The sequence below is a fragment of the Camelus dromedarius genome, chromosome 25 (genome assembly GCF_036321535.1).
Source record: "Camelus dromedarius isolate mCamDro1 chromosome 25, mCamDro1.pat, whole genome shotgun sequence".
Lineage (NCBI taxonomy): Eukaryota > Metazoa > Chordata > Mammalia > Artiodactyla > Camelidae > Camelus > Camelus dromedarius.
In genome coordinates, this window is record NC_087460.1 from 13,431,974 (window position 1) to 13,456,992 (window position 25,019).

The window sequence follows — 25,019 nt, forward strand, 5'->3', positions numbered from 1 at the left end:
TTATAGCTATAGACTTTCTTTTTAGCACTGCTTTTCCTGCATATCATGTTTCAGTATATTTTGTTTTCATTTTTATTTGTCTCAAGGTATTGCTCATTTCCCTTGTGGCTTCTTTTTTGACCTATTTGTTGTTCAAGGGTGAGTTGTTTAATTTCCACATATTTGTGGGTTTAGCTGTTTTCCTCCTGCTATTGGGTTTCATTCCATTGTGACAAGAAAAAAATACCTTGTATCATTTCAATCTTGGACTTTTTGAGACTTGTTTTGTGGCCTCACATGTCTATCCTGGAGAGTATCCCATGTGCACTTGAGAAGAATGTATATTCTGCTGCTGCTGGAGGCAATCTTCTGTGTATGTATCTGTTAGGTTCTATTGATCTATATTCAAGCCCTCTATTTTCTTATTGACCTGCTGCGTAGTTGCCCTACCCATTATTGAAAGTGAGTCATTTATGTCTCCTGAAATTCTTGTGTTGTTTGTCTTTTTCCTCTGTTAATTCTGTAACAGTTTGCTTTCTATATTTAGGAGCTCTGAGGTTTGGGGCATAAATATTTATAATTGTTATAGCTTCTTGGTGGGTTGAATCTTGGTTATTATATAATGTCCTTCTTTGTCTCTTGTAAGTTTTACATGAAGTCTATTTTGTCTGATGTTAGTATAGTCACCCTTTTTTCTTCTTGTCTTCCATTTGTATGCAATATCTTTTTCCATCGTTTTACTTCCAGCCTATGTGTGTCCTTAGATCCAAAGTCTCTTGTAGACACTGTGTAATTGGATCCTGTTTTTTATCCATTGGCCAATCTGTGCCTTCTGATTTATATTTACCTTTAAATATATTACACTACAAATATTCAAATGTATTTATTTTATACTTAAAGTCATTTATATTTATAGTAATTACTGACAAGGAAGAACTTATGGGGGATTTCTTCCCTGTTGTACTGCACTAGTATTATGCCACACTGGGGGAGGGACATGATCGGATGCTGCAAAACTCACAACACTTCCTACCCATTTTCCTGGAATCCCTTCTTGGCTCTCCATTGGCCTGGGTGGTGTAGCCTCAGGGCTGTGCCTGCAGCTTCTTAGTCCCCCACTTGCTTACGTCACTGTGTAGGATTGCATTTGTAAAGTGAATGACTACCCCAAACTAATTTGTTTCACAAATCCCTGTTGTTATAAGTTGATTTTTTAAAAAGTGAATACACTACCATGGGAATTTCATTGCTTCCTGCTCTTTGTCTCTCTCTGGAGAACGTAAACCTGTATTAATGTTAGTGTCTTAGCATAGGGCCTTCCCAGCACATTTATCTACTCTCTTTACATACTGTAAACTGCAAGTCATGTTGCCAGCCAATGTCTTCTATGTGAACCTATACTCTTCCTTTTTGGGAGAACGTCTCTTGCATTGAAGTTACAACTGCAAAATATGTTTTTAAACAATTGCTTGAGTGCAAACATTTTTATCAAGCTATTTTCAAGCATTATGACATTTGATATAAAGACAGTCTGTCTTCTGCTATTACTTTATAAATAGATACAATTGTGGCTTAAGTAATAGATTCCTGGTTAGGTTCTTGCTAAAACTCATTTGGTATCTCAGCTACCAGCTGGCAAATCATAGGGTATTAGGTTTGCCCAGACCCTGAAAGAGTGTGGGTAGCTCACTGAAGAAGCTACTTTTATACCACACTTTTTTATTAATGCCTCAACATTGATAAACACTGAGTGCTATGAATATAGAACATAAAGTAGGACAACTTTTGCTTTTGAAAATCTCTTCTGCCAAGAACGCGACATGACCACGGTGCTGGGAGGGGGCGCGATCTGCCCACCTGCCTCCCCACAAAGCGCAGCATCTGACTGCGGCATCGGGAGGGGGAGTGAACTGCCCGCCCGCCCACCGGGTAAGCGCTCAGCTCCTGGCCCAGTGTTAGGAGGGGGCGCGCTCTGCTAGCTGACAGCCACTGGGAGCAGCACAGATGAGGGTGCCAACAGAGGGCCTCTGGAAACAGCAAGCTGAGTTTGAGAAACAGGGCAAAGTCACAAAGACCTCTCCATAAAATTATTAAGAGCACACTGTCTCCAGGAGAACTAGATAACTGATACTCCTTAAGTCACAGTGCCAGAGAGATATGAGCAATATGAAGAAGCAGAGGAACCACTCCCAATTAAAAGATCAATCTATGCATAATAGGGGTTCCAGAAGGGGAAGAAAGAACAAAGGGGATTGAAAAGGTATTTGAAGAAATAATGACTGAAAACTTCCCAAACCTAAAGAAAGAATCAGATATCCAAGTAGAGGAGGCTCAGAGGGTCCCAAACAGGAAGAACCCAAATAGACCCACACCAAGACATATCATAATCAAGATGGCCAGAGTCAAGGATAAAGAAATGAAGGATAAAAGATAAATGCAGCAAGACAAAAGCAAAGAGTGAGTTACAAGGGAACCCCCCATAAGGCTCTCAGCTGATTTCTCTACACAAACACTACAGGCCAGAAGAGAGTGGCAAGATATATTCAAAGTCCTGAATAAAAAAAAAAGATGCAGCCTAGGATACTCTATCCAGCAAGGCTATCCTTTAGGATAGAAGGAGAGATAAAGAACTTCACAGACAAGCAAAAACTAAAAGAGTTTAGCAACACTAAACCCATGCTAAAAGAAATATTGACAGGCCTACTCTAAATAGAAAAGAAGCAGGATGCTACAAAAATGAGAAACTCATAACTGGAAAGGAGATAACTGCCATGAATTACAAAAAGAATAAACACAAATTGTAAAAGAAGACATCTAAATCATTAAGAGTGGGAGAGGGAAGCAAGGAAAGCCACTGTGGAAAACAGTATGGAGATTCCTCAAAAGACTAGGAATAGACTTACCATATGACCCAGGAATCCCACTCCTGGGCTTATATCCAGAAATAATCTTACTTCAAAATGACACCTGCACCCCAATGTTCACAGCAGCACTATTTACAATAGCCAAGACATGGAAGCAGCCTAGATGTCCATCAACAGATGACTGAATAAAGTAGATGTGGTATATTTATATGATGGAATACTATTCAGCCACAAAAACCGACAACATAACACCATTTGCAGCAACATGGATGTTCCTGGAGAATGTCATTCAAAGTGAAGTAAGCCAGAAAGAGAAAGAAAAATACCATATGAGATCGCTTATATGAGGAATCTAAAAAACAAACAAACAAACAAACAAAAAAACATAAATACAAAACGGAAACAGACTCATAGACATAGAATACAAACTTGTGGTTTCCAAGGGGGTTGGGGATGGAAAGGGAGAGACTGGGATTTTAAAATCCAGAATAGATAAACAAGATTATACTGTATAGCACAGGGAAATATATACAAGATCTTGTGGTAGCTCATAGCGAAAAAAAAATGTGACATTGAATATATACATGTTCATGTATGACTGAAAAATTGTGCTCTACACTGGAATTTGACACAACATTGTAAAATAACTATTACTCAATAAAAAAATGTAAAAAAAGAAAAAAGAAAATCTTTCCTGCCAAGAAAACACCACCTTCCTTTCAGCCCATCCTCATGTATTTGGAGAGGAGCTACACTTTCTGTTTGAGTAAACAACCTCATTTTTCTTTTTGATCATGAAAAAAAGGGACATACACTTATTTTTTCCACCTGATTATTATTCCAGCCAAGATGTCTTGAGTAAATTTTCCAAGAGAATGGAACACTAGAGATTTTTTTTTTCCTAGATAGATCTGGGGTGTTTGTTTAGAGCTTGTGTCTGGGGTGTCTGGAGAGTGATTAGGAAGGTTAGTCCATGCATCTTGGCACAGAGCTTTATGGAGTTGCCTCTCATTCTCCATTCTCCTTTTCTGTTTCTGCCCTGGAACTGACATCCACAGAAGCAGCGGGCTGGCCTGGCCTTCCGGATGGATTCTGTCTCACACAGATTGCCGTTCTCCAGCCTAGGCTGCCTCACCTGACACCCACGTTGAGTCACCTTGAAAATTGCACTATGAAGCTTGTTCTCATCCTGTTTCCAGACAAGCTGTCCAGTCTTAATGTATCTTTGGTAAGCATCCTGGTCAAAATGATTGTTGCATGACCTCAGATGGAGGACAAGACTATATTTGCAGAGACTAGTGGAAGTCTGGCTCCAGAAGGGAAGTGACTGTTTACAGTATGTAAACTCAATGGCCTGGTTGGTGTGTCCTAAGTGAGATAGGGACTGAGTCTAATTTTTTCACTGTTTTCTTTATTCTTCCCTACCAGCCTTTTAAAAAATTTTACTAAGTGACTATTTTATATCATTTTTGTGGGTTTTTTTGGGGAAGGAAGTAGTTAGATTTATTTATTTATTACTGGAGGTACTGGGGATTGAACTCAGGCCCTCATGTATGCTAGGCACACACTCTACCACTGAGCTATACCTCCCTGCTTCCATTTTTCTTTTCTCATCTTGTCTTTCCCGTCCCCTATCCCACTCTCTAGACACAAGAATTTCTGGGGATGTTGAGATCATGGCTTATGTCCATGTTGTTATAACAGTCCTCTTCAGCCTTTCAAGGAGGTGAAGCCAGATGCTCCATAGTTGTCCTTATGGTGTTTCTCTTCCAGCTGCAAAGCTTCATTTCTGCTGTTTTCTTCCTCAGCTGCGTGTCTAAGAAAAGTCAAAAAATTAACTGATGCAGAGAATTGTGTTAGTGACTGAGATAGCATAAAGTGTTATCACCCGAGGGGTATTCACAACTTCAATGTGCGTGCAAGAGAGATCTGATTCCTAACCAAAGGCAAGCATTGAAACGCCTGCTTAGCTGTTAGCATTTTGAAGAAAGGGATGAAGAAAAGAAAGGCGGAGTGACAACATTTACATATGATCCCTATATTTACATATAATCACTCCACATTTATATACGATCCCCACATTTACGTATGATCACTGCAGACTTGCCTTCTGCCCATTCCAAATGCTTGCCTTGTTTGCAGTAGGTGTACCCATCACACTGCTTTGCACCCACTCAGGATTCATAGACCCACCTGCCTCCTTTCACTTCATGGGAGCTGTTACCTGTGTCACCTCTGGGACACTGAAAGTAACAGGAATGCAGTAGTGCGGGTGGCACTGAGCAGTTCTCAGTAATGCTTTCAGAGTGGTAGTAGGGGCAGAAGGTAGGAAGGGTTACAACTTCTCAGTCTTCCTACTTTTATTTTTAAAAATGAAAAAAAAAAAACTTTGTTAATGAAGTGAATCACATCACGCTGGTAGAATACTGTCTGTAACTTTCATCTTTCCAGACACGTCCTCGAATAAGATTCCACAGTGTAAGAAGCTTCCCTTGGGCCTGAGATGAAAATAAGGTCATTTTCCCAGGGGAGTAACCCATCGAGCAAACATTTAAAATAAACAAACTGCCTGGCTCTGCCTTGAAATGAGCAGTGGTTATCGAGATTTACTGCAACTGACTTTGGACCTCATCCAAATGTCGAATTAATACAGACTTCTTATTAAATAAAATGGAAGTCTCCCTTTTGGCAGATGCAATAGAAAATCTCTTTTTTCCCCAGATTCTGGAAGACCCAGTTGCCCTCTCACCCCCAACATTGGTCACTAAGCATTGTAACAGAAGAAGCAAGTACTTTTGGTAAGCATTGTGTAAGAGGTCTGATTTCAGTGTTCATAAAGTGGCACAAATCATTTATAGGATGCAAAATTAGGACAATGTAATTGTGATAAACATGGTGTGATTTTAATGTTTCTGGCCTTTGCCCCCTCAGACAACTCTGTTGTACAGTGGAAGCACATTGGGAGCCAGGCAAGTGGGTTCAACCTTTTCTTAAACAACTTTACGTTTAGGATGGTTCTCTACAAAATGGAGAGAGTTGCCTTGCACAACCTCAGTTTCCTTTTAATCTTAACATTCTAAGAATCTATAATTCTTTGTTCTTTTATGGAAGGTGAGAAATCACTCAGCATATTGTTAATAAAATCGTTTTCATGAAGTGAACCCATGATCACATCCTTTGTTTCAGAATAAATCCATACTTCCCACCGGGACACTCAAGCCTTTGTAATATGACCCTAATCTACTTTCTGAATTCATCTATCTCCCTTTTCTCATTTATTTCTTCAGTAAAAACTTCATCTTATCCCTTTCTGATGTTCTTGAACAAGCCCCTTTCTTTTCCACTTTGCTCACAGCCACCAGAATAAACTCTTTCCATATACACATAGAGTTTATATATATATATTATAAATATATTATAAATATTATAAATATATAATATTATATGTATGTAAATTAGATGGTGGCCAGCCCTGCCTAAGTCCTTTCAATGCCTCCCCACTGTTTCTAGAGTGAAAGTGGAGGCCTTTTGTGCTCTGACTCTCCAAACACTTTCCATCTCAGACACATGACCTTTGTCTTATTCCTCCCAACAAACCCTGTCTCAGGCTTCTGGACACTTCATTGCCTTTCCTCTGGCAACTTCCTGTCTTGCAGATCTCAGTTGAAATGTCACCTTTTCAGAAGAGACTTTCCTACATCACCCCACCTAAAGAATTGCCCATGTCCTTACCCAGTCAATCACATCCCCTTGTTTATTTCCTTCATCTTTTTTTTTTATCCCTAGCTGAAATTATCCTGTTGCTGAAAAAATTTTTTTTGTTATCTTTTTGTTGCTTGTTCTCCTTCACAACATTACAAATGAAGCCAGGGACCTTGTCTATCTTGCTCAAAGCTGCGTTCCCAGAATTTAGCACTGTGATACCTTGCTTAGTCAATATATGTTGAATGAATGAATGAATCAATGTCACTCATTTGCGTGGTTTATACTCCTTGTCATCTCTGCCTGTTGAGATATTGCCATTACTTAAGCCCATATCGAAGTCTTCTTGTTCTTTTGTTTTGGTATCTGAATATGATTCCCACCCTCAGATTTTTACATAATCTTTTGTTTGCACACCTCTTATGGCCCTGCCAGGTTCCACCTTGTTCTAAACCTCCCTTCCTCTCTTCATTAGGCTACAATTTTCTCTAGCAGTGAGGTTTTGTTATGTTCCTCTTTATATCTAATTACTGTGCCAAAACAATTATAATTATATACATATAGTTACATACATAATCAATATGTTGAATTGAAAGGCAAGAAATATTGCAAGAAATACTGCTAAAGTTTCACAAATGATTCATAATTCTGTTGGTTCTAGGGCTTAAAGGATGTCTTTGTCTCTGGAGCTAATTAATGATTGAAGAATTTATTTATAATGATCAGTGGTACCAATTAATAGTTGTAAAAGGCAGATAGTATAAATCACATCATTTTAAGGAAAAATCAACTATAAAGATTTTTTTCCCCTTTTTGTTTTTAGAGTAAAATAAATAGTCCATGGATATGGGTATCTAATCAGTCTAAAGAAACCGTAATGTGAAGTTGATTTGAACTTTAAAAGTAGAAGTAAATAGGATTTGACTACCCTACCAAATATTAACAAAATATCAAAACTATATTGAAGTATAATTTGTTGGAATCACAGTAGTCCCTGTTTCAAGTAGTGTCTCTCTTACTTCGATATAGTTCACTTTATTTCTGCTGCTTTCCACTCTCTGTTAACTGGATGCATTCATTAGTCTTTACCCCTTGTGGTCTCTTGGTGGCTTGGACATTCTACCCCCTGTTTGTACTCTAATCTCCTTGTTGCTATCTTACAGTTTTAGCAAACATGTATAAATTTTGTCTTTTCTGTAAGCATTTCTAATTACCACTAAAGATGAGCATTTTTGTGGCTGTGGCAATAATGATCTTTGGAGCACCTTGAGGACATTAAGAGGTTGCTGTTGGTTTTGTTCTGGGTGTGACAAATTTTTTTTTAAAGCTTCCATATCTTTTAGATATGTAGTCAGATATTCACAGATAAAAGTATGTGATGCTGGGAGTTCTTTAAAACAGAGAGGGACACAGGGAAGCACAGGGAGGGAAAAGAGGAAAATGGATTGGTTGTAAGCTGGTCATTATTGAGGTGGGTGATAAATACATGGAGTTGATTATATTATTTTTTCCACTGCAGCATATGTTTGAAATTTTCTCTGATAAAAGGTTGAAAAGAATCATATTTTTGCTCAATGAATTGTATTCGATTGGCATTAAAGGTGGTGTGCAAAAGGAAATCAGGGGCAGAATCATTTTATTTTGAATAAATATACAGAAAATCTTTTATTCAAACGCCAGAAATTGTATTTAAAGTTGATAAATGCCTCGTGTTTACTGAACACTTGTTCTTTGTTATATTTACCACAGTTGCCATTCCAGCATTCCAGACTAAGCTCTCTGTACATGTTCCTCTGTAGGTGGCCTCCGCGGTGAGGCACATTCCCATGGCAACTGCATGTCCTGGGCAGCCTAGTTCCATGCTTCAAACCAGTTCGCTTTTTCTCCCAAATCCAGGATAACACCATTCAAGTACAAAGACCAAAGGCATGTCAGAAACCCTTTCTGCCCAATGGTAGTTCCACCTAAAATGGAGATACTGTAAGTTGAATTATGTTCCTAGGTGACTTAAAAAAAAAAAAAGATTTAATGTCAATGTCAAATTTAGACCCTTTCGAGAATGCCACAGTTGGGATCTGTCAAGAAGCGTGTCAACATACATAATCTTTAAACATAAATTGTGACCCAATGTTAGAAACTTTCAAAGGGCATTGAATAAAACTTTAATTCAAATGCTACCCTCAGCTGGGATCCTCTTCTTTTTCTCCCTATCACTTGCGGTGGCCCAAGTGACCTGCAGGCCCAGAGCTGCACTGGCCTCACTGGCGACCTCAGGTACTAGTAGGGCTCCCGGTGCCCACGGTGCCAGTCGCTGTCCTTAGAGCAGCACGCGTCTCCACAGTCCAGCGCTGTCCCCGTTTCACCGTCTGCTCCTGTTTCTGTTCCCAGACCCTCCCATCTCTGGACTCTGGGTATTTTCTGACCTTTGCTGTCCAGCCACTAGTATCTCTTCCGAGTGAATCTGGGTCTATGCCTCAGCTCTGATTGGTTTTCCCAGCCACTCTGTTCCATCTTCTTTATATTTTCCAGAGATTCCTCAGGGTTTCTTTCCCACTGATGAGAAGCTTCCTTATTTATGGGACTGCAGTAGACTAATTCTGATTTAAAATTTTTGTGTTTTGTTAGTTCAATGTCAAGGGGATGAGCTAAAGGCGTAGCTTGTCATTTTGAGTTAAAAATCCTACTCACATTCACTCCATTTTCTAATAGTTCTCTGATTCTAAGCCATTTAACCTCTGCAGGTGACTCTGTCACTTATAATACAAAGGAGGAAACTCATATAAGAGGAGAGTGCTTGGATGCCCTCACTGTCTTCTTTCCTGCCTTCTAAGATGTTTCTGTCTGCGAAGTCAGACACACAACCCGGGGAGAAGGGGGACTGTAGGAACTGCTGACCGCGCAGCAGTTATCAATGTCTTCGTCTTCCCCTGGGGTCACAAGGATTCTTCTAGGAGCCTTGTACACAATCTACAGCAACTCCACTCTGCCCCCCTCTTTTCATTGGTCCCTTATTGCCTTCTCTGCTAAAGATTTCTTTTCATTTTCTGCCCTTTGGTTGACACCACTCTGGAAGCAATCCAAGCTATGCCTGCTGCTGCAAAAGTAACAGTAATTACATTGATGAAGGTTAAGATTCATTGAGGATGTACTAAGTTTCAGGCACTGTGCTGAGCACAAGTTCTGTCTAAATCCTCAGAATAACCCTATGGGAAATATATTAGATAAAAATAAGTAATTACTATCATTATGTACAATTATATATATATAACATACAGAATACATATATGCAATTGTATAGATACTATATATTGTATATATTACATATATATATTATATATAATATATAACACACATAATACATGTCATGTATTATATTGTTATAATGTATTATATATGTTAAACATGTTATATATGCTCATATGCATTTTGTATTATTTATGTATAATATATGTGCTATATACATAATATATGTATTACAATATATATTACATATCATAATATAGCAATAATATAATTGGGCATAATCTTTCAGGCTATAGGCACCTTGCCATGATATGGTTTACAATTTGTATTCCCAGAGTTTTAACACAGTGCCTGGCACAGAGTAGTTACTAAAGAAATAATCATTAAATGAATGATTATAGTTATGCTCCAGCATGAGCTCTAAATCTCAAAACTGTGATACTAATATTAATAAGTGCACTTTAAATGGTATTAATTTTATAAGGTCTTTTAACAGTCATTCAATCCAGAAAAATTCAATGCATTTACCACACAGTTTAAAAAGTAGATTTCCATCCCTGTTGATCAGTTTTAATTCATTTTTCAGTGGTTCATTTTTTACCTTTCATTCTTTCCCTTTAACATATTTCGTTTGCTTAAATTCTTTTAAATTTTATTAAAGAAAACTGTGCACATAAAAACGTGCTCAAGTTATCACGTACAGGTCCATGGATTTCCCCAAGGTGACTGCACCTGAGTAACGGAGTATTAAAGGAACCCAGAAGCCTCCTCATGCTGCCTTTCAGATACTGCCCTTTGCCCTTCAAGGGTAAATGATGTCTTGACTTGTAAACACAACACAGTTGTGCTGCCTGTTTTTAAATATTTTGATCTCTCAAGTGTATCTGAGAGATCTACCAGCGTGAGTAGTTGTCAATGAGTCACTCTCATGGTTCTATAGTAGTCCCTTTTATAACTCTGTTTTGATGCACATGTCCATCTTATTAGAGGTAAACATTTGGGCTGTTTCCAGTTTGGAGCAATAATACAGCGCTACTATAGCCATTCTCATACCAGCCTTTTGAGTATACACCCCAAGTGGACTTGCTGGGTCACGTCTGCCATGTTTAGTGTTAGAAGGACCCTCTCACAGTTTTTCCAAGTGGCTGCGGCAGTGTACTCTTTCACTAATAGTATATTCGAGTTCCTCATCCTCTCCAATACTTTTCCCTTTTTCGGATTAACCATTCTGGTGGCATGAAATTGTATCGCACTGTGATTTTACTTTGCATTTTTTGATTATGGGTGAAACTGAGCAACTATTGCTATGCATGTTGGTGTTTTGGATTCTTTCCTTTGTAACTGCTCTCTCATGCTGTTTGCCAGTTATTTCTATTTGTTTGTCTGTGTTTTTCTTATGAATTGATAAGAGTTCTTTACAAATTATACATATGAGTCTTTTGTAGCGTACGAGAATGGCGAATATCTTCTGCCTCTCTGCGGGCTACCACTCTATTTGATCTAATTTACCACTGTGTTAGTTAGGGTAAGGCTAAGCTGTACTATAGTAACAAAATATACAAATAATTTGAAAAACTCAAAAACCACTAAAATATAAATAAATATTTCTTTCTTCCTTACATAATTGTCTAGAGGTAGACAGTCCAGGCTGGTGTGGCTCTATCCCACAAAGCCAGTTAGTGTTATTTACATTTTTTCTTTTTTCTTGAAGTATAGTTGATTTACAGTGTTATATCAGTTTCACATATACAGCTAAGTAATTCAATATTTTTATAGATTATTCTCCATTAAAAGTTATTACAAGATAATGGCTGTAATTCCCTGTGCTATACAATGTATCCTTGTTGCTTATCTATTTTATACACAGTAGTTTGTATTTCTTAATCCCACGTTCTTAACTTGCCCCTCCCCCTCCCCACTGGTTACCACTGGTTTGTTTTCTATATTGTGAGCCTGTTTCTTTTTTGCATATACTTAATTTGTATTTTGTTAGGTCCACATATAAGTGATATCATACAGTATTTGTCTTTCTCTGTCTCATTTATTTCACTAAGCCCAATATTCATCCACTTTGCTCATTCTTTTCATTCTTTTTATGACTGAGTAATATTCCATTTGTACATAAATATATATGTATATATGTGTTGTATATGTTTATATGTATATACATGTGTATATGTATATTTATATACACAATGGAATATTCTTTACATCATCATCTTGGTCAAAGCTGGTCTCAACCATGTATCTGTTTGGTCCACAGGTAGGGAAAGAGGATAGAGAAACATAAGCTCAGGGTTTTTAAAATCAAGAATGAGAAGTAGTCCATTTGACTTCTGCTATCAGGCCATTGGCCCCAAATTAGGCACATGGCCACAGCTAATGGCAATAGAGGTGGGGAATGCGGCAGCTCTGTTGCTATTAAAGTAGAGAAGAATGGATTTGGGAGAGGGAATTGTCAGGCTGTTTCACCATCTATTTTAGGCAAACACTGTGCTAAGTAACCTGGAGAAAAGACTTACAATCTGAGGAGAGATGTATATGATATGAAAACATTACAGGACACCAGTTATTATGAAATAGCCAATCAACAGAGGTACACAGTGTGGGGATAAAGAAGTAATCTAGATGGAGGATTTGAGAAGGCTTTGTAAAAGCAGTAGTTTTGGTAGACAGAGAAAGCACAGATTTTCAACCCCAGAGATGTGCTGGCTTGTCTGGGAGACAGAGGAGCAAAGCGCTCAGTGAATGTGAAGCATCATGTTGTACATTGCAGGGTTTTACACGTGACACTGTTCGAACAGGTCAGGAAGCGAGACTGTAAATGTTGGAATCAAACCGCAAAGTGCTTTGACTGTCATGCTTAAAGAGTGTAGACTTTTTTCCAACAGTCAATGACAGGTAATTGAAGACTTTTGAAAAATCTGTTAACATGGCTTGGGTGAAAGGTGTATTTTAACTTCAGTTTTACAGACAATTCTTTTATCCTCCATTTTTTCAACATTTATTCAATACAAACTGAAGTTAATCCAACAGTAGGTGGAAACCCAGCCTTCATATTTTTATGTTTTCTCAAGTGATTAATGTAAACACTGTGCAAAGTAAGAGTTGCATTTAAATGACCCCAGGGAGTATTAGAGTTAGGGGAGGGGTGTCATACAGTACAGTTCCTGAGAACTGGGACAACTATTGAAAATGAGTCTGAATGAAGATGTAAATAACCTAAAATGAAATTTGGCTCCGATAAGGTATTTTGGTCTGAAGTGAAAGGCTGGTTAAGATTTTCATGAACTTAAACTTGGATCTGTGCGGTAAATTATCAAGGGGGTGTAATTAGAGTAACTTCCTTCCTCTGTCTGTAGGGAATTCCCATCACCATTGATGGGAATTGTGCATAAAGATCATGGGAAGAGCGTGGCCCTTGGGTTTCCTCTTAAACAGCCTGTAGGATTTGTTATGGTTATTTTAATGCACGGGTCCTTGGAGACACTCATTTCAGTTCTGTCGCTACCTCTGACATGGTGAAAATGACAAAAGTTGGGAGGGGGAACCCCAAGAGATCTAGACATCTTTTCATTCTTTCTTCTTTATAATTATGTTTTTATCCAAGAGGAAATTTCTTGCCCCATAAATGCCAAATCTTTAAACAGCAATAAGAAAAATCAACCAATGGAGGGGAAAAACATGCTTCTTCATGTTTACTAAGTGGCTAACCACTTCTCTGGGAGTTAGACTTTCTTCGGGAACTGGGGGCCATTTATTTAAGTCACTGCTGGTTCTGAGACCTTTATGTGTCAGGACACTGGGCCAAATATTTAGAAATGTCTGTGGCTGGGGGGAACAGGATTTTTACTCAGAGAAAGTCTCGAGCCAAGTGGCAAGTGATGAGGAATTGTGGAATAAACCTGTGGCACTGGGGTAAAGTAAAGCAGGGGAAAATGATGGTTTTAAGGATGCGTAGTGTTCTGTCTGCTCACCCAGCTGGCCTCAGAGCTACTGGGGAATAGCTCTGGATCTGCCGGTGTCAAGTCTGTCTAGTAACCAAGGGTTGGTCTCAATTTTGATTATGAGGTGGAACTGTCTCTTCTGCAATTCTGGACCCTGAGCCCCTTTTTCCCCTCCTGATTCTTTCCATCTCAGACTACTTTCGGGCAGCATCAGCACCTAGCCTGCTTATAACGTCCCACTCCTCCTAAAAGAAAAGAAACACACCTAGTTGTTTTCGCCAGATGGCAGATGTCCAATGTTTGTCACTGGATGAACAAATAAATGACAGATAGGTGACAGCGGAAACCTCCTCTGTGTGTAAAATGTTTCCCTTTACACACTGTCATATTTTACACATTACACTATTTGATGACAGGCAGGTGGCAGGTGTTAAAGAATCTGGAAAAACAAAAGTGAGTGGGCAGGTATAAGTTCTTTACTGCAGAGTTTGTAAGAGATCAGATTCATGTGGCAAAGATCATTTTTCTCTGTCCTAGAGGACACACGTAATGCGTTGAATTCGTCATTTACTAAGAGTCTAGTCAATTTCCAGGCAGTCCTTCATTTCCAGCTTTTGTCCTTTGTGAATGAATGAAACTATTTTAGCTTTTTATGCACATGAACTCACTTACAACTTGTGAGGTAGGTACTATAATCATTCTGATTTTATGTATGGAGAAAATGAGTCACAACGAAGATACTTACTTTTGTTCAGACCTCACAGATGCTAAGTGTTAAAACTGAATTGAAAGCAAGAGAGTCTTGCTACAAAGTCTATTTTCTTAACCACCATACTGCACTCTCTTGTGAGAGGGCGCTGGAGCAGAAACCCTAAATAATCACAGGAGGAGGCTTGCGGGGGAAACGCTCCAGGTGGAAGCGAACTCATGATCCGAGAGTATGTATGGTTCTGTTTCAAAGAACAGCAAGGCCAGCGTGGTAAAGTGGAAATGATCCGAGGGGAGAGGTAGTAAAAAGATGTAGTGTCTTGTGGGCCTTGGAAAGTGTTTGGTTTTCATTTTTCGAAAAATGGAAAGCCATAGGCGGGTGTTAAGTAGAGGCACAATGTAATATGATTTAAAAAAATATTGTGGCTGCTGTAGGCTGACTAGGATAGAAGTGAAGAATCTAAATATTTAATATAAAATTATATTTAAATTCAATACATAATTATATATACACACAGTCTTCTTATAAGACTAAATAGTTTCAATCGTGCTTAGCCAGTTAAATATATTTTAGCAAAAGTATGTTCTGAAATCACCGTAATGTTCTAAAAGACTTGTAGATTTCTAGAAATGGATGTGACTTTTTTTTTTTTGATGTGGTTGTCACTAGCTAAAGGATGTCCTCATCTGAGTCATGACTTGATACAGGGGCCCATCACCCTCTTCCACTGACTTCCCCATGAAATTGATGGTCATCAGGTCCGTGGCACCAGTATTTGGTTGCAGCTGGAAGGTGTCTGGGCGATCTGCTCCTGCTCCACTGCTAGATTTGCCCTGGGTGCCAGGGCTCTCTGCATCACCTGGACTCAGAAATCCTCCATCTCAGCCCCACTATGTACCAACATTACCTGCCCCACAACCTGTGTCACCTTCACAGACATTGAGCTGCCACTGCAATGAGCAGCAGGCAAACATCATACATGTTCTTATTGCTGGTCTGTTTAGCTGCCCTGGGATGGGAGTAGGGGACCCACATCTGTGCCAGAACTGCTAGGAGGTCTGATACACTGTTCTGTGATCTCTGGTGTGCTACGTCTTATTAAGACAGAAATGTTTCAGTGTTCTAACAGTTGGTACAGCTGCATCCGTATATACTGGGTGATGGGTACCCAGACTGGACTGAAGGAGGCAGTAGAGAGCTAGAGAACCGGCCACACTCTGGATATATTCTGGAGGCAGACCTAACAGATTTTGCTGACAGAGAGCACATGAAGTATGAGAGAGAGGTGTCACGTACAACTCCAGGTTTTGGCCTGAGTGACTGGAAGAAAGGCTGGGGGGAAGGGTCAAGTTTTGCCAGTAGGAATGTGGCATCTGGTTTTAGACATGGTGACTTTGAAATGTGTATTAGGTATCCAAGTGGAGCTTCAAGTACCTGTTTGATACACGAGTCTGGAGTTCTAAGGAGTGGTGGAAAATGTTAAGAAATGATTAACTCAGTAACCTGAGAAACAATCTCCATTCATCTGGTTAGAGGCATGAGTCTTCTGCTTAAGATAGGTTTTTTTTTTTTTTTTAATATATTCGTGATTCCTTGCCTATTTCAATGTTCATAAGTGGGGTAAAATAAATACAAACCCCCAAAACCTGTGTCAAAGGCTACACAAGAGCTCAGCTTTCTGATGCTTAGCTATGGGAAATATAAGAATAAACCTATAGGTTATTTATTTTGTACTTCTGTGTTCTCATCCCTTCCCCGAAGAAGCAAGAGCTAAGGGTGATTCAATCAAGCACGGATTGAAAATCTCACTTTAGCAACTGAGATAATGCCAAATCTATATACACCAGGCTTGAATTCAGACATTACTGAGAAGGAAGCAGAGTTTAGAATGGAGGTGGGTGATTCAAAGAAAAAAGGTTACAGGATTTCCATGATACATCAAGCTCAAAGAGAAAAGCTGAGAGAACATTCTACAACTTGGAACGAAATGAAATCAAAATGAAATTTAAAAAATGTAGTCCCTGGAACAACAGATCTCACAGAGAGGGACCCTCAGGGAGAGATCTCAGAGGTGAATGTTATCTCTCTGTGTTATCTCTTTCACATGCCTCTAAAATATTTGTTTTTCCTTGCGCTTTAACTGGTGAAAATCAGAAAACTACAGTGAATACAAAGAAAACAGTTTAATACAACATTCAATACAGTGGAGGCTCTTAAGAAGAAGGGAGAAGCCAAAAGGAATAGCTGTCAGTTTGGGGAAATCCAGTCCTAAATGAGACAGGAATGTTCTTAGCTTTTCTCCAAAGCTCCTGGCCCAGTTGGTTCTGCCAACAGGTGGCCATGAGAAGGACAAAGAAACCTCTGGAAGTCATTGTGAAGAACCAAGTGAATGAACAGAATCCTTTTAGAAGTAGATTAGAACTGAGCAGTTTTGGCCTCAGGCTTCTTACCTGGTACAGTAAGAAAGAGAGAGAAAGAGGAAGAGAAAGAACAAGAGAAAGGAGAAACACAAGTTTGGGTCCCACATTTTCTAGAGCAAACACCAGATTCAGAGAGATCTAAGCATTTCAAACAGCACTGATCTTTGGCCAGCTTTTGTATTCAAGGTCTACGACTATTAATGTGATGCTTGTGTTTCAAATTGAAAGAAAACGAGAGAGAATTTCCTTTACACAACTTAAGCCTATGACTGCCAGTACTGCCTGGAGGAAGCAAGTGTGAGCCATGAACCCTCCACCTGGTGTGTGATGGTTTATTGACACAGAAAGTGCTGCTGCTGGAATATGACTATCATTTAGTGCATGGAGATAAAGAAGACCACACGACTGTGGTCCAGCTTTGGTGCAGTCTGACGGTGCCCTGCCTAAGACTCTTCGACTTTCCTGGGGGTGGTCTTGCTGTCAGGATTCCGATGTGTTCTGAGTTCCCTCTGGAGTCATAAATTGCACCTTTGGCACCATGAGGGATGAGTTGTTCCGGCGAATGGAGTTGTTCCTCCTCATGGAATTGTTTCTTCTCATGGAGTTGCGCTTCCTCAGAGAATTCTGGTGGGACAGTTCACTCTTCTGGAGGGTCTGAATGAGGATGGAAGGCTTCTCGTCCAGCTCTCGGGCACTGCACCTGGGGGCGGCTACCTTAACGGTGTTGCCAAATTTGGAGTAATCCACAGAGTACACTCCTTCCTCCTCGGTTACAATGGACACGAAGCGATGGCCCCACTGGATCTCCTCAGCGATGTAGGAGGTTCTTGCTTGCGTGGTAATGCCAGTGGTTTCCACCACTCCTTCCAGGATGACGATCACCTCCAGGTCTTGGTTGGCCAGGTCGGTTGCTGAGATATCATACAAAGGACTGCGCTTGTCAATCACATGGCAGATGATCAAAGGGGCCACCAGAAAAATGTTATTACTCTCAATCGGATTATCGACGGGAATGTCCAGCTGGTGAATAGGCACCACCTCCCCTTCGGGTGTGGTGGTTTTCTTGACCACCTGGATGCGCACCGAGGCACTGATGATCATGCTCTTCCTCAGGTCGCCCACGCGGAACATGAAACACAGTTTGCCATTCCGGACGGCAATCACAGCATGGCGGCTGAAAATCAGGGTTTCCGCTCTTCTGTGAGCCTGGGCTGTTTTCATGAAAATGCAGCCTAACATGACGGCATTGATGATCAGACCCACAATGTTCTGGAGAATCAGGACTGTGATGGCCAGAGGGCATTCCTCTGTCATCATTCTCCCTCCAAATCCAATTGTCACTTGGACTTCAATGGAGAAGAGAAAAGCAGAGGTGAAAGACCTGTAAGGAAGGAGATCAGAAAACCACGCCATCAGATCAGACTTTGAGTCAAGAAATAATGCGTTACCCTGGATTTTTCATTCTCTTCCTCCCAAGGCTATTCAATGCTTTTGGAAAGACCAGCCAACTTAACTATCAGATGCCCAGTTCTATGCACTTGTTTATTCTCTCTCTCTGCATGCATCTACCTCCAGATTTCTGGGATACACGTCTACTAATATGTTCTAAATCATGTCATGAAGGACCTAGTTATGTGAAAGCATTAAAATAACACAGATACCTTTATATTTATAGGCATATTTTACTTTGTGAAAGATTTCCACAAAGGCACAGTTAACTTTGGGTAACTATCTTCCAGCTCAATGTTTATTACTTATTGCATATCTGTGTTTAAGTGACTTGAGTCATATGGAACATACTGTGTAATGAGTGAACTTTTTTTTATTTCCAACCATTAAAGTCATATTCATTAGTGAACACTGATTGTGTACCTTCTATAGAGAAAGCTAAAGCGTGGGACAAAACACATCATTCAAAAATATTAGTATTTTTTTTAACAAACAAGAATGGTATACCATTAGGGATGAAAAATGTATTCTTATTGATGGTCTCATTTTGCTCCGTAAACGATCTAGAGAATCCTGAAACTATGAAAGGAAGGATTTGAGGTAGGGATTGGTAAGGAACAGTGTCAAGATCACATAAGGAGAACCTGGATCCTCTCAGTTCTGGCCTGGTCTCCGCAAGAGGAACAGGGAAGCGGCAAACAAGTGTCAGGGTTTACATGGGAAGCTTTTTCAAACTGTGTTCCTCTTCCTGATCTCAGTGTAAACACGGATTTGATAGACTCAAGGTAGACCTGGTCTGATTCGGATGACCTGATCATTCTGATTTAACCCCCTGGTTGAGAAGCACCACACTGGGTTATTCTTGTCATTAATTTATCCACTTGACTACATATCCCGCCTTGCTGTGTCTTCTTAATAGAAACAGTCTTAGTCTTGTGTTTGCTCTCAACCCCAATTTCAAACTTCTCTAATTTTATTAGAAGATATGCCCTCTGTCAAAGTATAATCTGTCAGTGAGTGAGCAAAATGTTTAAACATCTGCATACTGAGTATACACACTGCACTTTGGTGGGACATCATAAGAGGGACGCAAGCACACATAGATGATTCTTTTTTTTCTATTTGGGCTCATAATCAGGGATCTTAAAATTTTTTTAATTAAATGATAGTTGATGTCACACGTGATTTAATTAGCTTTTAAATGGAGTGTGAAAATTGCTTTTTTTTTTTTAAACCCCTTCTGTTGCTAAGCAGGATTCATGGGAAATCACAACAATTGCTTTTTATACTAGTTACACACAGGACATACCATATGATCCAAAAAACATGGCAAAGAATAAGAACAGACCCCAGAGAAAGGGCATAGACACAACACTGATTTCTAATAATGTATACACGCTTCAGGGAGCAGTGTAACGAGCATCTCCAGATGTACAGTTTTCATGACTTAAGACTATTCATGTGCCATATTTTATATGTTGTTTATTTTATGAAAGAACTTACTTCTAACCATTATAGGGTGCCCGACCCAGCCTTTTATGAACACCTGACATGCTAAATAACCTCAAGTGTTTAGCTGCTCACTTGTGCTGCTACAGAGGAAGTGAGGCTGAGTAATAAGAAGAAATATGTTGGTTTACTGTGTGACTCACGTTAGAAAGTCATCCACAGGAAAGGGAAAGTGAGAATGTAAAATGTAAGTTGGACACACTGGAGAGTGTTCATTACAATAAGTTGTTTTCAGTTTTGATGATAAGGTGGGACATTGAGCTTACTAAAGGAAAGGAAATGCAAAGAATTAGACATATTATATAGTCATCTTTTAAATCCCCTTTGAAGAGAATAGAGATTTTTCTGTTTCAATTTTTTTTGGCAAAAAAAGTATTTATTATATATAGTTTGTTATGGTGAAACTGTGTGTACATTGCATGAAAGTATAAATAGTATCATCATGGGAAAATAAGACCAGTAAGATTTTTAACCTTAAAAGATGTCAAATAATAATTTTTTTTTTGGTAAAAAGTGCAATTAAAAATGCTAAAAATTGTTAGGCTGACAAAATCAACTTTGTCTCATTGTTTCTGTGATACCATTTTAAAAAAAAATTTATTTATTTATTTGTCTTGGGGGGGGTCATTAGGTCTATTTATTTATTATTAGTTTGCTTTTTTCCATCAGAGGTCCTGGGGATTGAATCCAGGACCTCACACATGCTAAGCATGTGCTCCACCACTGAGCTACACCTCACCCCCAGTACCATTTCTCATAGCAAACTGGATGTTCACATCAGCAGGAATTAATCAGGAGAATGAACACACTTCAGAACACATCTTGTTGCAAAATAAGAGCGAGCAGTAAAACAGCTTTTAATAACCAGTGTACTCTAAAGTTCTCTTTAAAAAATCATTGAAAATATATCACTTTTGATGATGTATCTTTAATAAATTGCTTAATGACTTTTTATTTCCACAAGAAAAACCAACATACTTGTCTTGTGAATAAAATCTGTCATTTACCTTTCAAGGTTTATCATTTTTGTTTCTTTTATCTCTTTTGAAGAGTGTCTACTTCATGTGTATTAAAAATGTGCCTTGAGAGGAATATGGTTCCCCAATATCAGTGCCAATAAATTTCTTAAAGAGAAATAGTATAGATATATTTGACCTACATGTACCTGTTAAACACAGTATTTTAATTGTTTCCTTTATATTTGTCATACTGATGATTACCTACATTTTGCCTATATTTTCTTTGAGGCAAAAATTTGTGACAAGCTGAAGACAAGAAAATAATATCTAACTCAGTGGTAAAGGCAATAGGTCAGTTCAATATTGTTCTCTCTCCTCAAAATCTGAGCTGAAATTGGTGGCATGTGATCTCTGAACACACATACTGCACCCCCGCCCTCTCCCTGCCCCCCCCACCCCCACACCTTGCCCCATATGCCGGCGCTGCACCCACTCAGGGAATAGAAGGATGGACAAGTTTACAGCCTGGGTTCCCACTTCTTACAGTGGGAACTAATCTCGTAAGATTTGAAGGTCAGTAAAGGTCTTATTCTTCACAGTTTCCTGGCAGAATGGTGCTGGTTCAAGTTGCTTTGCTTTATGCACTATGTGAATTTGGAATATTATTCAGAAAGTGTCCTGGAAAACTTTCTAGTATTATTACTGATGTTTCGCTTCAGAGTGACTATTTTTGCAATTGACATGAGTGATCTCTTTTGATCTTCCAACAAAACAAATTAAGAGAAAATTCACCCGAAGTAAACGTTCTTAGGCCATGTGAAAATAGAAAAGAATCACTGAAATAAAATTCATTTTACTTATCGTTGAAATATTTATGATCTAAGAGAAAAAAACCAAAATTAGAGCAATCTAAAAACTGTCTTCCTATCCTACTAAAACTTTTAAAGAAAACCACAACATGAAGTTGCTTCTGCATAATCTCTTCCATTGAAAATTTGGACCAATATCCATTAAAAATTATTTTTTTCTAGTTCTGAATCTTAGCATAACTTTTAATTTTAGAATTCAATGCAAGCAATCAGTTATTTAAGATAATCTTGACAAAGAAAGGCTTATATTTAAGTTATTTCATTTGTAGTGTTTTTTTTGTTTGTTTTGTTTTTTTTATCTAGGACACCTCTCCACCAGTGTTTTCCCATTTTTCTCATTATTTCTGAAAATGTTATGGGTAAGAGAAGTTGTGGAAAAACATGACTAGCATTTGCACAGTATTTTCTGTTGATCAGAGATATTTCCTTGTGGAGACTGGAACTATGGACAGCAGCTTTTTCATACTGAAAACTAAATGTGTGGGGTTTTCTTAAGAAGGCATTCTGTGGAATTCACTGAACCACAACCATTTCAAAATAACTGGTGGAATATTTTCGAGGCCAGCTCAAGGGCTTGAAACTCCACATTTTCAAAGATTCCTCATCCGTAAAGCTGACTCTAAAAAGACTGTCAACACGTTAGATTCTTTTTTTTTTTTTTAACTTGTTTGTTTCTGAAGGTAGTACAGCAAACCTTAAGTTCCCTTGCAACAAAATAACAGAGTGAAGAGAGAAAGGGCAGTTTAATCATTTTTTCTGTGCTGTTTTCCACCCTTGCCTCATCCCACAGCATCCTTACCTGACATTAGTCACACACACAGTGGATTCCAAACCACTTTTCTCCATCCCGCTTTTCTCCATGTAAGCGTAGATGTCCCCGTGGGCAAAGGCCACCAGCCACCACATGATGGCGAAGAGCAGCCAGCTGCAGAGGAACGACATGGTAAAGATGACCAGCGTGTGGCGCCATTTCAGGTCCACCAAGGTAGTGAAGATGTCCTGGAGGAACCGTCCTTGCTCCCGGATGTTCTTGTGCGCCAGGTTGCAGGCCCCGCTTTTGGCGATGAAGCGGGCCTTGGGGAGGCGGTCCCGGATGCGCGGTTTGCGCAGGTTCTCCGCCGCGATGCGCGCCAGCACATACTCCTCCGGGATGATGCTCTTTCTGGCCAACATCGTCCCGTCACCATAGCCAGCCTATCCACCTGTCTCTGACCTGCCTTTCCTTCCCTGGAGACCCGTCCTCCTGCAGGAGAGAAATGAAGATTAAAAACCCCCTCCCCCTCCCCTGACCCATTTCCTGGCCTCTTCGGTCCTCGCATGTAGGGGTGTGTCTATACATTCGAGGTGACGTGCAAAGCTAAAGGTATGATTTTATTAAACTAAACACAAGTCTAGTTAGTGCTTGAGTTCAGGGGTCCCGGGCAAATTACTTGGTCTGAATAAGAACTGTTTTAATTTTCCTTATCGTTTTGAACACATAAGGGCATAGCTTTAGGTAAAACAAAACAACAAAACAGGAGCCTTTCTGTAAGCAGCAGGCTCAATGCAGCGTCTGTACGTTAGTGCAAAGGATACACGCGCACGGCGTCTAGGAGGAAAATTAAGGCCAGCTGGGTATCACGATCTATTTACTATTCACGTGATACAGCAATATTAAAAGCAATGAGGGGAAATTCTTTTCCCGTTATTTTTAGAAGTAGGCAAAGAAAAGGCCGTGGCCTCCTGCGCAGTATAAATGACATATTCGGTGTAAATCGACAAAATTGTCATTAGCGGTGTGCTATGTACCTTGAAAATTACGAAGAAGTATTTTAAATTTTAAAAAAGTACGAGTTGCATTTAAAAAAAATTCCCACCGGGACTCAATATTATAACTTGAAAACTTCTTTACAGCGAAGGGATCGAAGATACAAGCTGCAGGAAAAACCCGGACAACAGCCTGTGGGCTGCGGCTAGAGTTCATTAAAAGAGTGTGCCCCGAAAAGTCCATCCGACGCTGTAAACCTCGCCCGTGTTTTGCATTTTAAATCATTTGCGGGGACGCGACAGGCTCCCCCTCCCCTCCCCGGGAGGAGCGCTGAAACTTACAGACTCTGGGCAGCGGGCGCGGCGGCCTCACCTCCCGGCACACGCTGGCCGGCCGCGGGCAGGTCCCTCGCTGTCCCATCTCGGCGCGCGGGAGCAGGGACCGCGACTGCCGGAGGGACAGAGCCGGGGGCCGCGTGTCCGAGGGAGAAGAGTTAAAATAATAAAAGGTGCAATTGAATCTGAACGCGGGGAAGTTTGGAGGAAGGGGGATGGGTGTAGATCTTCCCCTCCCCCTGCTCAGCTCTATCCCTTGGCCTCTGCCTGGGGCGGAGGAGGGGCAGTGGGGGAGAGGAGCTGGGGGTGATGCTCCACAAATCAGGCTCTCAGTTCGGGCTTTGACGCGCGCCAGACCTCGGAGGCCGCCGAAATTGCCGAGTTGGGGGCGGGAGGGCGAGAGGGAGGGCGAGTCCGGGGGAGGTAGGGAGCCAGCCAGAGGGAGGGGCGACGGTGGGGGGAGGGCGGGGCCTGCGGAACTAGCTCTTTTCCCAGTAGCTGCGACCCCCTGCCGCCAGCGTGACACGCACGTCTTTAAAAGGCTCCCTGCTCAGGAGGGAGAACTTTCTGTGTCCAAGTCCACTGACGTAAAGAGTTTTTTTTTTTTAAACCTGGGCAGATAACTGTGCTACTTCAGATTGAATAAAACCAGATACAGAGAGCAGAAAATAGTCTTTTGAGGTGTCCAGCCTCATACTTATGAGTTCAGGCAGGCACACATCACTTATTTACATTAAATTTCCGTCTGGTAAGGACGATACAAGTGGAAGATGTTCTGAAACCCGCTACGTCTATTTCTTCATCAGCAAAGCTGGTTGTCAGGGAATTAAAGACACACACACATCACACACACACACCCACACACACACAAAACAACGACCAAAAAAAAAAAAAAAAAAAGTAGAAGGAAAAACCACTCGAAGTCTCTTGCAATAAAAATTTTTACTCCAAACAGGGACTGCTGTCAACACTTTAGAACTCAACCCGTCATTCTGCAGTAATTGGTTGCTTTCTGAAATGCTGCAGCTTCTCGGTCTTGTCTAGATGGCCTAAATGATAAAACAGAGCAACTGCGCGCAAGAAAGTTTCTGCAGTAAATATAGTTCTATAGCTTTTCGAAAAGGAGCCAGCAAAGACAACTATGCTTTCTCCCACAGGTCAAGCCTCCTGATTTGGCACTTGTGTTAATGGAAACTTTAATTCTTGGAAATTTCATGTATTTTCCAAGACTCGGGGCAGAAAGTGTATGGAGCATAAACAATGTGTTCATTTAATTACCAAGAGACC

The 25,019-nt window shown here is 40.1% G+C and overlaps 1 protein-coding gene across 1 annotated transcript; it reads right to left on the bottom strand.

Moving 5' to 3' along the window:
- Positions 1-14,189: 14,189 nt before the first annotated feature.
- On the bottom strand, positions 14,190-24,114 carry KCNJ8 (potassium inwardly rectifying channel subfamily J member 8). Its single transcript, XM_010988827.3, has 3 exons — positions 23,739-24,114; positions 22,450-22,893; positions 14,190-18,245 (listed from the first exon to the last, which is right to left on the bottom strand). The coding sequence occupies exons 2-3, from the start codon at positions 22,821-22,823 to the stop codon at positions 17,345-17,347; spliced, it is 1,275 nt and encodes a 424-aa protein (XP_010987129.1). The 5' UTR covers positions 22,824-22,893; positions 23,739-24,114; the 3' UTR covers positions 14,190-17,344.
- Between the last annotated feature and the right edge of the window lie 905 nt (positions 24,115-25,019).

Coding starts and splice junctions, on each gene's coding strand:
- KCNJ8 (XM_010988827.3), bottom strand. CDS start 22,823: ATGTTGGCCAGAAAGAGCATCATCCCGGAGGAGTATGTGCTGGCGCGC. Junction 18,246..22,449: donor GTGTGTGTGACTAATGTCAG/GTAAGGATGCTG, acceptor CCTTCCTTACAG/GTCTTTCACCTCTGCTTTTC.